The 16,582-nt window shown below is 40.0% G+C and overlaps 1 protein-coding gene across 2 annotated transcripts; it reads left to right on the top strand.

The window, feature by feature from the left end:
• Window positions 1-518: 518 nt before the first annotated feature.
• Window positions 519-16,504, top strand: LOC308394571 (flavin-containing monooxygenase 5-like). 2 transcript variants are annotated; one of them, XM_080878947.1, is made up of 11 exons: window positions 519-541; window positions 7,205-7,343; window positions 7,465-7,653; window positions 7,750-7,915; window positions 7,993-8,135; window positions 8,347-8,543; window positions 9,130-9,265; window positions 9,363-9,582; window positions 13,944-14,016; window positions 14,200-14,452; window positions 14,555-16,504. In XM_080878947.1, exons 2-11 carry the CDS (start codon window positions 7,212-7,214, stop codon window positions 14,699-14,701), a joined length of 1,656 nt encoding a protein of 551 aa, XP_080735073.1. In that variant the 5' UTR covers window positions 519-541; window positions 7,205-7,211; the 3' UTR covers window positions 14,702-16,504. The 2 variants fall into 2 exon arrangements, with proteins under 2 accessions (XP_080735073.1, XP_080735072.1); XM_080878946.1 differs by lacking the exon at window positions 519-541 and adding an exon at window positions 4,684-4,754 and having other exon boundaries at window positions 14,555-16,503.
• The last annotated feature ends 78 nt before the right edge of the window (window positions 16,505-16,582 follow it).

Below are 16,582 nucleotides of genomic sequence, written 5' to 3'. Positions count from 1 at the left end.
GCCTCTGCTCAAACACACCACCTACTGTAAAGCAAAGAATATTTGTTTTACAACTAGATCCAGTTTTTGTTACCTTTTTATAAAAGTCATCTAACAACATGCTAAATTAACAGTCCGATTAGCTTTACTTCCCTAATGAGCTTATGCCTGTCCACAGCTACAAAGGACTCTGGGTTGGCTGCCAATTACACCCATGAGGTGAGAACTGCTTTATTAAATCATCCGAGCTAAGACCGCCCCCATTTCCAGTACATGCTACAGGAATATATTATTACTATTTTTTCTGTATGTTTCTTTGAAAGAAAAAACAACTTAAATTCTTTTTTTTTCTTCAATATTCAAATAAAATGCATCTATATACATGACGCATACCACGTCCTTTCTAATCGATCTTAGAAGAACATTTGGTCTTTTCATCCCTATGTTGGGGAGGGGGAAGCCTGTCATTGGTCGCTGTCTCAGTAGGGCTATAAAAGTCGGTGCTCTGATGATTCTCTTTCCTCTTTCCAGACACAGAGCCAACAAACATACCAGGATCAAGGTAAGAAAGAAACCTGGCGTCCTTCAGTTTTGTTTCCCTACACACTCTGACACACATGCACACACATTTTTTGGGATAGCACAAGTAAATTTATCATTTCTAATCCCTGAATTTTCTGCATTTTCAGGGGCTGATTCCCACATGTGCACATAAAAAATAATTGCATGACAGTCGAGGCTGAAAAATTATACAAAGTGACTACCCAAAAAAGAATATTTGCATTTTCATTCTTGCATTTCTGTGCTGTGCACGGTTGCGATAAAGAAATAATCTGTAAAATGCATAACTGCAGAGATGAAAGTGAAAAGTACAGAATAGGTTTGACATCCAAAGCAAGCTTGTAAAAGCAAAGTATCAACAGGCTGCAAAAATATGACTGCAGAGCAAATTAGCTGAGCAAACTACATCCAAAGGGTCATTCCAAAGTTTCAGTGCTATTACAGCAAAATCACCTTTGGCCTTCATTCAAGTTCTAGGAACTGACAAAGTTTTATGACAGAAGTGGGGACTAAGGGTTGCTGTGCTGTGCAGTATCCTGGGAATCCAGAAATATAAATGAAGCTAAACCCATTAGTGCTTACTGTGTAATCAGCAAAATGCTGGGAACAGTTTGTTCTGCTATTTGTACTGTAAAGCACCTAAATGACACATGAAGTTTGTTTTTTTTAAACTAAATAATGATTTATTTGTATTCCACTTGGAGCTAACCCCCATTTTCCACTCAATAGCAGTATGCTCACACTTAACTAGTGGCAAAACTATTGTATTTCTAAATAAAACATTATATAGCAGTGTCTCATGACCACCATATTTACATGTCATAGTGCAGCATGTGACAAATGTAAACAGCTAACACTGTGCACTTCTTAGAGCATGGAAACAATCAAGGGGGATTCACTTCTTGTCTTTTTGGCAAAACATTGCAGTAGTGAGTTGCTGCATGTTAGATATATCAGTCTGAAAAAGTGTGATTATTTCAACAGATAATTTTACTGTATAAGTAGAATGAACCAATATTAGGTGATGGAGAAATGACTATTGTTATATATATATATATATATATATATATATATATATATATATATATATATATATATATATATATATATATATATATATATATATATATATATATATATATATATATATATATATATATGCTTCCTAACCTGATGGTGTATCCAAAAACATGGAAAAGCTGAGGGAATTTAGATCAAAGTCTATCTAGTTAAATGTTTCTGTGGCTCAATTGGCTTGTAGGTTTTGTAGGTAAGCTATTATTTAAGTCGATGGTGTCTGAGGTGGAATGAGATATTTTTAGATGTGTTAGGCTATTTACATTTTTATATTGCTTTTTAGCTACCCTAACTTTCACAGGAGGCTTCTTTTTTTCCCCCAGGCCATCTACCCATTCATTTTCTGCTGCTTATAGAGATTAGGGTTGCAGGGGCAGGAGTCTAAGTAGAGAAGCCACTTCCTCCAGTTTCCCCACGGGGATACCGAGATATTCCCCGGCCAGCTGGGATATAAAATTTCTCCAGCATTTCCTGGTCTCCTCTTTTGGTCATTACCCAGAGCTCATAGCCCTAAGTGAGGGTGAAAAAAGTACAGACATTCTGTGCTTAAGCAGAAGTGCAGATACTAGTGTTGTAAAGTACTCTAGTAAAAGTTCAAAAACAAATTCAAATTCTTTACTCAAGTGAAAAAGGACAGGTTATGAAATGTACTCAGAGTAAGAAAGTAAAAAGTAGCTCTTTGGAGGAAGTTCCACCAGATATTTTTGTTTAAAGCTAATTGAACCTTGTGCTATATTCATGTAATAATAAAGTATTATCAGTAGGGGAATGCAATTTTTTATTTCAGTCCAAATATTAATTCTAATAAATGTATTCAATTTGAATCTGGTAAGTAGAGCATGAGCAGAGAAAAAAAGGAAGGGAGATTCAGCCTGTGGGGAAACCTAAAATCAGTTTTGGAAGCACCTCTTGGATTATTCCTCAGATGTCCAGCACATGCAGTCTGGCGGTGGAATTCAAAATGGGGAAAATGTGGAAAGAGTAGGGACTCATAGGGAAGTAGAGGAGCAGAGAACTATAATGGAATCTAAAGAAACGGAAGTGGAACCATTTATCCCTGTCAATGGTGCTTATAAGCCTCAGAACCACTCACAGTCTTTGCTTGTCTACAAGTTAGCACACAGCCCTCCGTGACTGCCCAGCCACAGCAGCTTAGCCAATCCTGGCACAAAGATTTGAAAATCTCAGGTCAGTTCGATGAACCAGGCCAGAAAGATACATTGACATTTTCCCACCTTGCTTATCAGATTTAAAATGGACTGAAAAGAGGTTATAATGAAATCAGCTGTTTGGCCAGTTAAAGAAATTAAGTGGAGTGGCTGGGTCTCAGACAACATTCTATCAGCCAATGGGGAATGGTCAGGTGGAAAGGATGAACGGGACACTGGTGCAAAAGCTTAAGACACTGACTCACACAGAAATCAAACTGGAAGGAGCCCCTAAACAAGCTGGTGTATGACTACAACTATAAACAATTGTGATGTGACCTGTTATTTACCATTCTATATTCTCCATGGGAGATCACCCAGACTTCCAGTTGATATGTTTTTGGGCTGCACTCTAAGTCAGCGTTCAATGATCAACATGAGTATGTAGAGAAATGGAAGGAAGGTATAGAGGAAGTCTATGGCATTGCCAAACAAAATGCTCAAAAGGCTGCTGAAAGGAGTAAGAAGTACTATAACACAAAAGAAGTTCAGTGCTGCAACCCGGTGAACATGTCTTGATTAAGAATCTGACACCCAGGGGAAGACCAGCCAATCTGTTCCTGGGAGAACATAGTTCACATAGTAGTGAGCCCAGTGGGTTCTGACCTGCCAATCTATGAAGTGAAACCAGAAAGGGGAAAAGGACGCTCCAAAGGCCTGCACAGAAACTTCTTAATGCCCTGTGATCAATCGCCTGTTGACACAACTGGAGCCCCCCAGAAGGGACCAAAGAAAACAGGAAAGGAGGCACCGGCCTGAAACGCAAATTCAGGAATCTGAGGAAGACAGTGGAGATGAGTATGAGCTACATTAATAACCACTCCAAGCTTCCACCCTGTCAATGGAAAGAAACGGCCTTCTTGGTCAATCAGAGGTTGATATTGTACATAACTGCACACCAGCAGGAGGAAAATTTGAAAAGCCAGTTTTCGTAGTTTTCGAGTTCAGTGAGCCTAGTGAAAATCTGGACATAAACTTACATGCTTAAAACTTGCCTGATGGGAACCTACCGCATGCATACCTATCCTCAAATGCAGTGGCTGAACCTGAAAAGGCACCTGCCACAGAGAGCGAGAGAGGCACCCAGCAAGATGCATGACCTATGATAAGGGCAGCATTCCTTCCTTTTACAGTGTCCAGCCAGTATCCGTGTTGTTACCTGTGTGTCACGCTCCATTTCTCGTCCCATGGCTGCTACCCCTGCAGCCATACTTTCAGCCCTCCTTCATGTATGGACTCATGCAAGTCTGTGTGCAGACTGTTTCCATGAATAATTCATAGACTGTTCACAAACACCATTGCCATGGGCACTGAAAATGCTGTCTGCATAGTTAATTGCTCTTAATAACTCGTGGACTTTCCAAAGAATACCCATAGACTGTTTATGTGGTACTCTGTTACCAATTATGGATTGTGGTCTGTGTCTTTAAACTGTGACCCCTGACCTTTGTTCGTGTGCAAGCTGGCAGAACAAGAGCTTCAGTGTCAATTTCATGAGAGACTAGTAAAAAAAAAGAGAGCGAGAGAAAGTAGAAACATTTGTGAGAAGATTTTGCAATTGTTTAATGTCGAGACAGCATCTATTTTGTTGGGAAGCGTGCAAGAAGATAAAATAACAACAAATTTTAACACATTTTTTAATAAAAACAGTATTAATATTCTGTGATTTATCTAAGGAGGTTACACAGGTATAGGACATGTTTTATAAGATACGTTTGAGAATTTTTTTTAAAGTAAACTTTGTTTATTTCCTCCCTTACTGTTAAATATTAAGTGTTATCTGTGATCTACGAAGTGGTCTGAATCGGGTCACTTGAGATTGATTGCTTTTGTCTCCACCCATTTAGCTGGGGGAAATCCTCATTCGAGTAAAAGTTCTCAGTGAGGAAGCACCAGCTTGTCACTTTTGTGGTTATTTCTCCCTTGCAGGTATGCTTACAGTGTTGAGTGTTACTAAAATGAGTTATGGAGGGGAAAAAAGGTGCATGTTAATACTATTCCAAGTATGAAAAGAATATGTATATTAGTTAGAAAGTTTTGCAATGTGTGAGCAAACTCCCAGCAATGGGTTAAATACAGCCTGTGATAGAGCTGTAATGTACGAGTGTAAACCCATTAATATAGTTAATTCTAAATTGTTTATATATTTGAGATATATCATTTGAGTAAAAGTTTTCAGTGAGGAAACACCCACTTGTTACATTTGGGATCATTCAGGGGTGTAACATGAGACCCAAGCTTTTTACTCTCAGATTCCACAGAGGGTGGGTCAAGAGTGTCATGGGGGTAGGAATCTGAAAGAAGCCTTCTGCCTTTCTTGGCAAAGAATACAGAAAGAAGTGAGTTCTCGCCAGAAATGAGGCAACTGTTGTTAGCTGGCTTTATATAAATGAAATAAAATTAAAATGATTTGAACTGGAAGCTAACTGACAAAACAAGCAGAAGCTGGATTTAGTTTGGGAGGAAAAAGGAAGAAAAAAAGAAGAAAATTAATTATATCTGGAAACTGTGTGCGAGCGTGGGAACACAGAAAACAGAGATCTCAAGCGGGCAGGTCCCAAGGATTTAGGATAGGGTAAGACAAATGGGACCTGTGGAGAGTGCCAAGCCAGACAGGAGTTTGGCAACATAGATAAATTCCTTGTGGAGACTGGTCATGTGGCCAATGGTGGAGGCTGAGATGGTTGTATCATTTGCAGGGGTAGATGATTTATACATGAATGAGACACAAGTGAGAATAATCCAAATAATTCCAAAGGAGCAAGTAAAAGTAATGCAAGATACTCAGGAACTAACCAAAACATGGAGACTAGACTTTCACTGGACATAGAGGCAGGTAATCAGGCATTAACAGAAAGACAAGAGGGAGCTGAAATCACTGCAAACAATAAAAATCAAGACATAAACCAGAACACACAATCTTAAAATCAGACTCATCACTTAAATATCCATCAAGGAAAACAGAAACAGATTCAATTATATCAAAAGAAATAACACAAAACTGCTGGAAAAACTAGATGAATCAAAACAGGAATCCAGATGTCCAATAAAAAAGAATCAAAACTACAGATACTAGGGAAAAACACTCAAAACTCAAACACCACAAAATAGCCAAGGACTGAAACATTGGGGGCATTTGAATACTGCAAAGTCTGTTTGCCAAATTTCAGAGAGCTAAAGATAAAAAAGAACATAAGGTTGGTAATCTGCTTCTCAAGGGTTCGAATCTGCAGCATGTTTACTTACAAAAGAAAGAGAGAAGCCAAAGCATAGATACTGAGTCAAACCTATCAATGCCTCCAAACACAAAAATCGATTGGTCTGATAAGGAAATGCTGACATTTGTGTTTCAAAGCAAATACTTTATAAAAATGTGCAGAAGCCCCTGGTCACGTAGAGTGTTTGGAGTGCCTGTGTCTCACTCTTCATATGTTTAGATTTTCGCCTTTCTTCAACATGAAAACAAACATGATGAAAAGACATTTTATGTGGTTTATAGACTGCCTGTGCAAATTAGATCAATATTCAGATTGATTCTTGCCTGAACTTTTACGTAAGTGTTATTTTCATGTAAGATATATTTTAAGTGTACAAAGAGCAGGTAAGGTCAAACTACTGTTTTTGCTTTTCAAACTATTTTTTAAAGACACTTATTGAACTTATTGATCAACAAGAACTCTCTCGTAATATCTTTCCTGACATTTATCCCCCTCGTTTTCAGGACCTATATTTTAAGTTATATTTTAATCAAGGTATTCCATTTACACGGCACACAGTTTTGCATTCTTCTTTACATTCTTAATGGTTCTAAATAGCGTCATAAAAGCAATGCAGAAACGATCTTCTTAAGAGTATTTCTTAACTTATTGACTTGTTTTGGGACTTTTGAGCTGATCAATCATCCGCCTTTCATGTTTGCGTGTTTGTTAAAATCTGACTGAGTATTTAAACTGGAGGACAGGATCACTCATTTCATCTCGCTCTATACAGAAGAGGTAAGGCTGACACAGGGCTCGTGTTTATGGTAATATGACTTTTAAATGCAATCGGTTACAGACTGTAAGATATGCTCTAAGACGTACGGCTTCATTATCTGTGTAATCTATCTGTAACAGGAGTTATCTGACTTTCGTAAAATTTTAAATGTGTAGAGTTACATGAATATTACGGCAAGTAAATGTGCAACTGTATAAGCAATGCAATACATGTTGCAATGGAAACAACCAATAAGGTTTCCCTTTTTCTTTACAAAAGCTTTCGGTATTGAGTTTCACTGCAACTTTGTCTCTTCCTGTATGATATCGTACTATACGGTGTCTTGTTTAACTTTAATTTTCCCTTTTTTTCCTCCTTTGATAAATATTTTTCTCCTGTTGCAGATCCATCATGGTTCACAAAGTAGCAGTGATCGGGGCAGGACCCTGTGGTCTGACCAGCGTAAAGGCTTGTCTGGATGAGGGCATGGAGCCAACCTGCTTTGAAAGCAGTGATGACATGGGCGGACTGTGGAAATTCAAGGCAAGACTTCAGTCTAGAGAAAGATTCACTACTGACTGTGACTATTTTTCATATAAAATTTAATGTACAATTTTAAACTATTATTTCTTAACATCTGTTGTCTGGAACGTCTTCTCTGCAGGAAGTGTCAGAACCAAACAGAGCTAGTATCTATCGTTCCCTTACTATCAATGTGTGGAAGGAGATGATGTGCTACAGTGACTACCCAATCCCTGCAGACTACCCCAACTACATGCACCACTCTAAAATCTTGAACTACTTCAGAATGTATGCAGACCACTTTAAACTACTGCAATACATTCGCTTCCAGGTAGCAAGATAGAAAGAAGAGCGATCAATTTTATTATACCCTATATTAATATTTATATGTATAAACTGACCTGCTATTATATTTATTGTATCTTAGACCAAAGTCAAGAGTGTGAAACAGAGACCGGACTTTTCTCGCACTGGTCAGTGGGATGTGGTGACTGAGACTAGAGATGGATACGAGGAGAACCACATTTTTGATGCCATTATCTGCTGCACTGGTCACTTCAACTATCCTAACCTGCCACTCAAAGACTTCCCAGGTGAGTGAATATCTGTACCACCACATGATAAATGTTAAAACATGACTGTATAAAAATTCCACTCTGTTGTCTGAAAGGAATTGAGACATTTGAAGGAAAATACTCCCATAGCTGGGACTACAAGGGGCCTGAAGACATGCATGGGAAGAGAGTTGTGGTCATCGGCATCGGCAACTCAGGGGGTGACATCGCGGTGGAGGGCAGCAGAGTTGCAGAGCAGGTTGGTAGTGCTCTCTAAGTGCTCAGCTTTCTTCCTAACATTTTAGTGTCCCTTTTTTTGTCTGATAGTGTGCCAATTTGATGTGCCTTTTGCATCCTCATTCCTCAAGCTTTACCTCCTAAAATAAAGAGTACAAGGATGCCCTTCATCCCGTGAGATAAGACAATTTCACGTTAGTGTTACTTCTTTCTTTCTGTGTCTTGTCTTACAGATGTATCTGAGCACTCGTAGTGGTGCTTGGGTCATTCGTCAGGTTTCTGACAATGGTCTTCCAGTGGACAGGTTCAACACACGCTTTGTCCATATCATGTTCAGGCTGTTGCCAATGAGATTTCTCAACTGGCTTGGTGAGAAAAAGCTCAACTCCATGTATGATCACGCCATGTATGGCCTCAAACCCAAACACAGGTGGGATATGTAAATTCTTCCCTAACGCCACGGTTTCGCTGAATGCAATCTATCACATATAAGCTGATTGTCTCATCTTGTTTGCTAAACTGTTCACCATACCAAAATTGTCCATAGACTGTGTATCTGCTATGAAGTGAACACTATTTAAATCATAATTTGTCTATTGGGCATGTGGGCAATCGTGGCTCAAGAGTTGGGAGTTTGCCTCGTAATCGGAAGGCTGCCGGTTCGAGACCCGGCTTGGACAGTCTCGGTCGTTGTGTCCTTGGGCAAGATACTTCACCCGTTGCCTACTGGTGGTGGTCAGAGGGCCCGGTGGCGCCAGTGTCCGGCAGCCTCGCCTCTGTCAGTGCGCCCCAGGGTGGCTGTAGCTACAATGTAGCTTGCCATCACCAGTGGGTGAATGTGTGTATGAATGGGTGAATGACTGGATGTGTAAAGCGCTTTGGGGTCCTTAGGGACTAGTAAAGCGCTATATAAATGCAGGGCATTTACCATGTAGTTTACCACGTAGTTATCAGAATATATTATTATATATGAATTTTACATGTCTGTCTTTCCTCTGCTGCCCTCACCTCATCAGGCTCTTCAGCCAGATCCCAGTGATCAATGACGATCTGCCCTTCCGGATTTTGTCTGGGTCGGTCATCGTCAAACCAAACATAAAAGAGATCCGTGGTTCCACTGTGGTGTTTGATGATGGCAGTACTGCAGAAAATGTCAGAGAACCAAATTATCTGATGTGCTTTAAATATTCCAGTTCTTAATGTCATTAAAAACAATTTCAGCTCTTCTTTCTTGTCCTCTTTATTACAGGTGGACCTGATTGTGTTTGCCACAGGATATAACTACGATTTCCCCTACTTGCCAAAAAATGCCATATACAAGTCTGGGCACCGTATTGGACTGTACAAACATGTTTTTCCTCCAATCCTAGAGCAGCCTACCCTAGCTATTGTGGGTTTTATCCATTCTGACGGAGCCATCATGCCTCAAGCTGAAATGCAGGCCCGTTTTGTCACTCGTGTCTTCAAAGGTAAGGAATTTCCAATAAAAGAAAATTTAAAAACTGAGGTGAAATAAAATCTTTTACAGTAAAATATCAAATACATTGCATTTTACTAATGATTGACGCTGTGTTGTCTTCGTAGCGCTTGTTAAAAATAACACAGCATCCACTTATGCTTTGCGAGCTACCGCTCCAAACATTTTATTAACATCCTTATACCACACCACAGACCAGTCTTCTTTTATGCGCTCTCCCTGGAGGCATTCATGACCTCCTCAATACAGGTTCTGAAACAACTTCACTTTTCTTCACAGTTTCATGTCCATCTAGTAGTTTCAAATCAGACACCGTCTCTGCATGTGACACATCAACATTTTCATCTTCCTCACCACATTGTTCCTCCTGAAATGTCTCTTTAGTCTTCAGTAAGTTGCGATGGTTCCTTCTGAGCACATGATCTTCTTCAGTTCTTACGTTCTTACATATGATCTTGGACCTGCTTCCTGAAGAACAATGGCTTTCCTGTTCCATGCATTCTGATCTTGGATTCTCACTACATCATCCTTTGCAAGCAATCCAAGTGCTCTTGTTCCCTTGTCATATTGCTGTTTTTGTTTCCATTTCAGATGCTCTTGCTTTTTATAATTTCTTCACTCTGCTTGCTCTCTGCATAGCAGGGCAAAGTTGTGTGTAGCTTACGACTCGTCAGCAGTTCTGCAGGGGATAAACCACAGTCAAGAGGAGCAGCCCTGTAGCTCAGCAGAGCTAAATAAGGATCTGATTGACTGTCTGTAGCCTTCTTCAGAAGCTGCTTGATGATATGCACTCCTTTTTCAGCCTGTGGATGTTGAGGACTTGATGTGACATGTTTAAAGCCATATTCTCTTGCGAAATTCTGCCATTCTTTGCAATTATAGCAAGGACCATTGTCACAAATGACAGTTTCTGGTATTCCATGCCTGGCAAAGATGGACTTCACATGTGTGATCACATTATTAGCAGTAGTACTTGTAAGTAGAGCAATCTCAGGAAAGTTAGAGTAATAATCTTTAACCAACAGATAGTCTTTCCCATTAAAATGAAATAAATCTGTTCCTACTTTCCTCCACGGTGCTGTAGGACGTTCAGGAATCATCATGGGTTCCCTTGCCTGTCTGCTCTGAAACTTCTTACATGTTTCACACTTTCCGATCATGTTCTCAATGTCTTTATTAATACCAGGCCAGTACACAGCATCTCTAGCCCTCCTTTTACACTTTTCTATTCCCAGGTGTCCCTCACGTATTCTTTGAAGTATCACCTGTCTCAGACTACCGGTATGTGGTATCACGATCCTATTGCCTCTCAACAGCAGTCCATTTACCACGCTAAGCTCTGATCTAACATGATAATACTTTGAACAGGACTCTTTGGGTCAGTCTCCTTGGATATCTTCCATCACTGTTTGCAGCTCCCTGTCTGCAGCTGTCTCCTCACATACTTGTTTTATCTTTGCGTCAGAAACTGGCAGAGACTCCACTATCATATTAACATGATCATCTACTTCTTTCTCAGTGGAGCTTGCGTGACACACCTGTGATGCTCGTGACAGTGCATCTGCTAAAGCTAAATACTTGCCTGGTGTGTATATCAAGTCAAAACTATACCTCTGCAGTTTCATCATGAGACGCTGAATCCTCAGCGACATCTCATTCAGATTTTTCTTAATGACTGACACAAGAGGACGATGATCTGTCTCAACTGTAAAGGTAGGAAGACCATAAACATAACAGTGAAAAATATCAAGTCTATATGCCAGCCCAAGACATTCTTTCTCAATCTGAGCATATTTGGTTTCAGCCTTAGTCATGGATCTAGAAGCATAAGCAATTGGTTTCCAGCTCCCCTCTTCAGCTTGAAGTAAAACAGCTCCAAGCCCATTCTTTGAGGCATCTGTTGAGATTTTCAGACTCTTAGTTGGATCATAATATGCAAGCACTGGGCGCGCTGTCAGTGTGGTCTTTAAATCATTCCATTCTTGTTCATGCCTCGCTGTCCATTTAAATTCCATGGAATCACGAAGTAACTCCCTTAGTGCTGATGTTCTCACTGACAAGTTAGGTATGTATTTTCCAACAAAGTTGATCATTCCCATCACTCTGAGCACACCTCTCTTATCTGTTGGGTGTGGTATGGTTGCAATGGCTTTTATTTTTCTTTCATCTGGCTCAAGACCTCCAGAAGAGAATTTGTCTCCCAAAAATGTTATTTCCTTTACACCAAAATGACATTGCTTCTGGTTAGGGTTGCCAACTCCCTGAAAAATAAATAAGGGACACCTCGTGGCCAGGGCCGGGCGACCCAGTTGTCTTCACCCTTCCCAGTGTGGTGAATTTTCTAGCTCTTTTTTTGTGTGTGAAATTATTTTTTTAACCCTTTGACTTGAATTTGATTTAAGTAGATGTGTATTCTTTGTGATATGAACACATGTGAAACAAATGATCATTTAGCCATTTATTTTTAGCTCAAAATGACAACATTAACACAATAAAACAGGTCTCCTTCTTAAACAGAAGCCTGTCATGCTTAACTTTTGAGAATATAAGTAAATCTTTCTTTAAAAGAACTCTGTCCTGCTTAACTTAAAATAATAGAAAACAATAGAAAGAAAAACATTCTTGTAACAGTGCACATTTAGTGCATTTAGTACAATCGGCTTCAGTTGAAATATTATTTCAGCTTTTCTAATGCTAATCAGCTGCTCCTGTTTGTAAACCCGCTTGTTCCCATGATTACGCATCTTAACTCATCATCATTATTCATCTATGTATTACTTTTATGTATTAGTCATCTATTTGTTGTAATCATCTATCCTTGCAGTTGTTTATTACACAAAATAAATTATATTATCACACTTCTGGCCACATAGCGCTGATATTCATTGCACATGCCCATATTAACTTTTTCCAGCCAGGTGTTTTCCTTTTCCCATTCTTCCCTTTCTCTGAGGGGAACAAACATTGCTGCTCTAATGCTGGGCTCACACTGTGCGGTTTTAGGCCCATTTTGAGCCGATTTTTGACCGATTTTGGCCTTCATCGTGCATCGTGTAGTATACGTGGGGTAACGAGAAGTGATTAACACCTCACGACCAGCTCCCGATCATCAATCGCTCGTGAGGGTCTCATCACAGCCGCTCACACTGCTCGCGCGCAAACACGTAAACGTTGGTGTAAAAGATGGAGCAGCACGGCTGTGCAGCGTGTGATCTGGACACAAGCGATGGAGGCACAACTTGTAGAACTTTGGAAAGCTCATCCGAGCCTTTTCGATGTGGCATCACAAAATTATCACGACCACAACAACCGTGAAAACAGTTGGATTTACACTGCTGCTCAATCACAGCTGCCTGATCATGTTTTTCATTAGCAATTTAGCAAAGTTGATGGTGGTGGTGGTGTGTCTGTGTGAGTGTAAGACGGAGAGAGAGAGAGCGCGACAGATTTTCTGTTATAACCTTCGTGTTATGGAGGCACAGTGTGAGCTCTCAGGTCGCATCAGAGCATCGGGCGGTATAGTGTGAGACCTGCATCGTGACCTATGAACTTCTAACCCCTGCGAGTCAATCGTGCAGTTTGAGCAGGAGCTGAATAACGTGACTGAAAAAATCGCACAGTGTTTGCCCAGCTTTAGGTGTACTGTCGTCCGAGACTTGCACCGCCGTGTCGGCGTTTGTTTCCCTGTTGGCCATGCTTCTTGTTGTGGTCATCTGTTGTCTTCCGGTATTTTCTCCGTAAGCGACCTTTCCTCGACCAATGAGATGAGCGGTAATCTGAATTGTCATACTCGAATTGTCATAAGTGTGCTGTCAGCTCATTGGTCACAAAGCAGGAGAGGGGCTGGGAATTATGTTTTCAAACAAAGCGTTAATTCCATTAAAAGTTATAGACTACTTTTGATTCTCACTGTATTACGGGACAAAGTGCGTCCCTTATTAGCTCAATACGGGACGTGTACTTTTGTTTCGAAATACGGGACGATTCCGTATTTTAAGGGACGGTTGGCAACCCTACTTCTGGTGGCTTCAAATTTCCATCTCAAACAGAACTTTGAACTGCTATCGCTTCCACAGTCTCGCTTTTACTCCTGGTACCATTTGTTGTCTTCATAGCGCTTGTTAAAAATAACACAGCATGCACTTATGCTTTGCGAGCTACCGCTCCAAAACATTTTATTAACATCCTTATGCCACGCCACAGACTAGTCTTCTTTTATCTGCTCCCCCTGGAGGCATTCATGAGCTTTCTTAAATACAGTGCCCCCTGCTGGTAAACCTTATCATTACATCAACATCTACATATCAACACAGTCACTATCTTTACTCTTGCTTTCTCTCTTTTGCTCTTCAGGACATAAGAAACTGCCCTCAAACCAGGCCATGATCAAAGCTGTTGAGAATGACACCAAGAAGATTGCAAAAAAGTATTTAAAAACTAATTTTCCCCTCTTTAATTTAGTAATAATAAGAATATTTTTTGCAAATCATTTACCAAAAAAGTGAAGAAATCATTTAAACCTTTCAACCCTTCCTTGTTTAAAACTAGGTGTGTGGGTCTAATATTCTATTGGTTAACTTATTTGTTTTTTGACTTATCCTCTTTACAGCTATGTTGTGTCAAAGTTAACACCTCTGCAGGTGGACTTTGTTGAGCACATGGACGACTTAGCAAAGGACATTGGAGTGCAACCAAATCTCCTCTGGCTCTTCCTCACAGACTTCCCTCTATTTAAGAAAGTTCTGTGGGGGCCTGTTACAGCCTACCAGTACCGGTTGATGGGACCAGGAAAATGGGAGGGGGCACGCAAGGCAATCTTCACTCAGTATGACCGCATGTACCAACCTCTAAAAACTAGACAGGTCTGAAAAAAGCGTTTATTTTGCATACTCTGAGTTTTGCTGTATGCACCGGTCAGCCAATCAAAGATGCATTCTTATAATCTTTTCATATGTATCCTCCAGCTGAATGCACAACAGAGTTCAACGACAGGTTTCCTGATCAAGCTTAGCTTGACATTCATGGCTGGAGGAGCTGCAATCTACTACATCCACCGCAACCCAACCACCATCTCCACCCTCGTGTCCAAGCTGCGTCCAAAATCAGTCTGATTGAATGAGAAACCCAGCACCAGTATCTCATCTTGCACCTCCTTTGATACTTAGGGTTTCAAAATAATTTGAGAAATAACAGTGAAGCTATTAAGAGACAATACCAGTCACTAATTCCCATAGTTAGTAACACCACACTGAAAACAATGACAGAGGCTTGACTTGGATTTGACATGTTGCATAAAATACCATTATAAGAAGATCTGTTAATGTCATATACTGACTCATTTAAGTACTGTAACCATTTCTAGGGTAACATATAATTAGGATCCTATGATTACTTATTTCTTTGATATGCTAAGAGGTTATACACTGTAAGATATTACAGCAGATTATCATGTTTTCTGTCAGCAGTATATTACATTATTAAAGACTTTAAAAGCTGTACTGAATAATTTATAAATATTCAGTATGTGCTCCGAATTGTTTGTTTTATTTATTAATTTATACGTTCTGTTTTTGATGTCTCTTGGCCTGTTGTATGAGGTTTAACAATATCAGTCTCTGTGAATCTGTTCACTTAACTTCTTATCAAATACAAGGTCAAGGGGTCATCGACACACTTGGTGTATGTGAGACAATGAAATAAGATAAACTTCTGTCAGTGCGTCCCAGGGTGGCTGTGGCTACAATGTAGCTTGCCATCACCAGTGTGTGAATGTGTGTGTGAATGGGTGGGTGGATGACTGGATGTGTAAAGCGCTTTGGGGTCAATAGGGACTAGTAAGGCGCTATACAAATATCGCGATGGGCGTAGCTCAAGAGTTGGGAGTTCGCCTTGTAATTGGGAGGCTGCCGGTTTGAGCCCCGGCTTGGACAGTCGCTGTGTCCTTGGGCAAGACACTTCACCCGTTGCCTACTGGTGGTGGTCAGAGGGCCTGGTGGCGCCAGTGTCCGGCAGCCTCGCCTCTGTCAGTGTGCCCCAGGGTGGCTGTAGCTACAATGTAGCTTGCCATCACCAGTGTGTGAATGGGTGGATGACTGGATGTGTAAAGCGCTTTGGGGTCCCTAGGGACTAGTAAAGCGCTATACAAATACTTACCATTTACCATATAAAAGATGTGGTCAAATCATTGTAATTTTGTCATTAAACTACCTCAGAGCTGTTTGAGTGAGAGAAGGCAAAAATACTTTTAACTAATATTTAACTAATATTGATGACCTTTATTACATTTTCTGTTAGTTATCTAAAAGATATAGTTTGGAAAATATTTTAGAAGTCCCTGTCCATGAATGTTGTTTTCTGCTAGAGAAAGTAGTTAAAAAAATAAAAGACCAATGATAAGTTTATTTATTACACTGTCAGAATCAGAAAGACATATCTTCATTGATACGAAGACATGTCTTTTACATTCTGCCCACTGGAGGCGTTGTTCTACAGCGCAGTCATGACTGTTGCAGGGACAAACACAAACATCTGCAGGTGCAATATCAAACTGTAATCTGGGTATAGTTTTACAAGGATGATGATTTTGTTAATAACTCTGTAAGTGATTATGGTTTTTGTAATTGTTTCAACTGTTTACACCTTTGGACAGTGTTGGGGAGTAACAGAATACATGTACCGCCGTTACGTATTTAAAATAAAAAGTATGAGTAACTGTATTCCGTTACAGTTACCGTTTAAAAAGGTGGTATTTAGAATACAGTTACTTTGTTGAAATAAATGGATTACTTTATTATTTTCCTGTTTCATATTGTGGCGGGTCAGGCCGGTTTGGGGTTTTTTTTTTTTTTTTTTGCCTGTTTGGGTTTTGTTTGACAGCTATGTTCTGTTGTTCCAGGCAGCAGCGTTACGGTTGCCATGGTGACGCGCTCTCTCTGCGAGCGCTTTTGTTGTTGTTGTTGTTGTTGTTGTTGTGCTAAGCTAATAGGCTTAAA

This window comes from Rhamphochromis sp. 'chilingali', assembly GCF_963969265.1.
Source record: "Rhamphochromis sp. 'chilingali' genome assembly, chromosome: 3".
Lineage (NCBI taxonomy): Eukaryota > Metazoa > Chordata > Actinopteri > Cichliformes > Cichlidae > Rhamphochromis > Rhamphochromis sp. 'chilingali'.
Note: the sequence above shows the minus strand (reverse complement) of the source record. Positions and strands in the feature narration are given on the sequence as shown.

What these genes read in the sequence shown, in the direction of transcription:
- LOC308394571 (XM_080878947.1), top strand. Translation starts at nt 7,212, where the DNA reads ATGGTTCACAAAGTAGCAGTGATCGGGGCAGGACCCTGTGGTCTGACC. An exon ending in GCAGCAGAGTTGCAGAGCAG is followed by an intron (nt 8,136 to 8,346) that starts GTTGGTAGTGCT and finishes CTTGTCTTACAG; the next exon opens with ATGTATCTGAGCACTCGTAG. An exon ending in ACCAAGAAGATTGCAAAAAA is followed by an intron (nt 14,017 to 14,199) that starts GTATTTAAAAAC and finishes TCCTCTTTACAG; the next exon opens with CTATGTTGTGTCAAAGTTAA.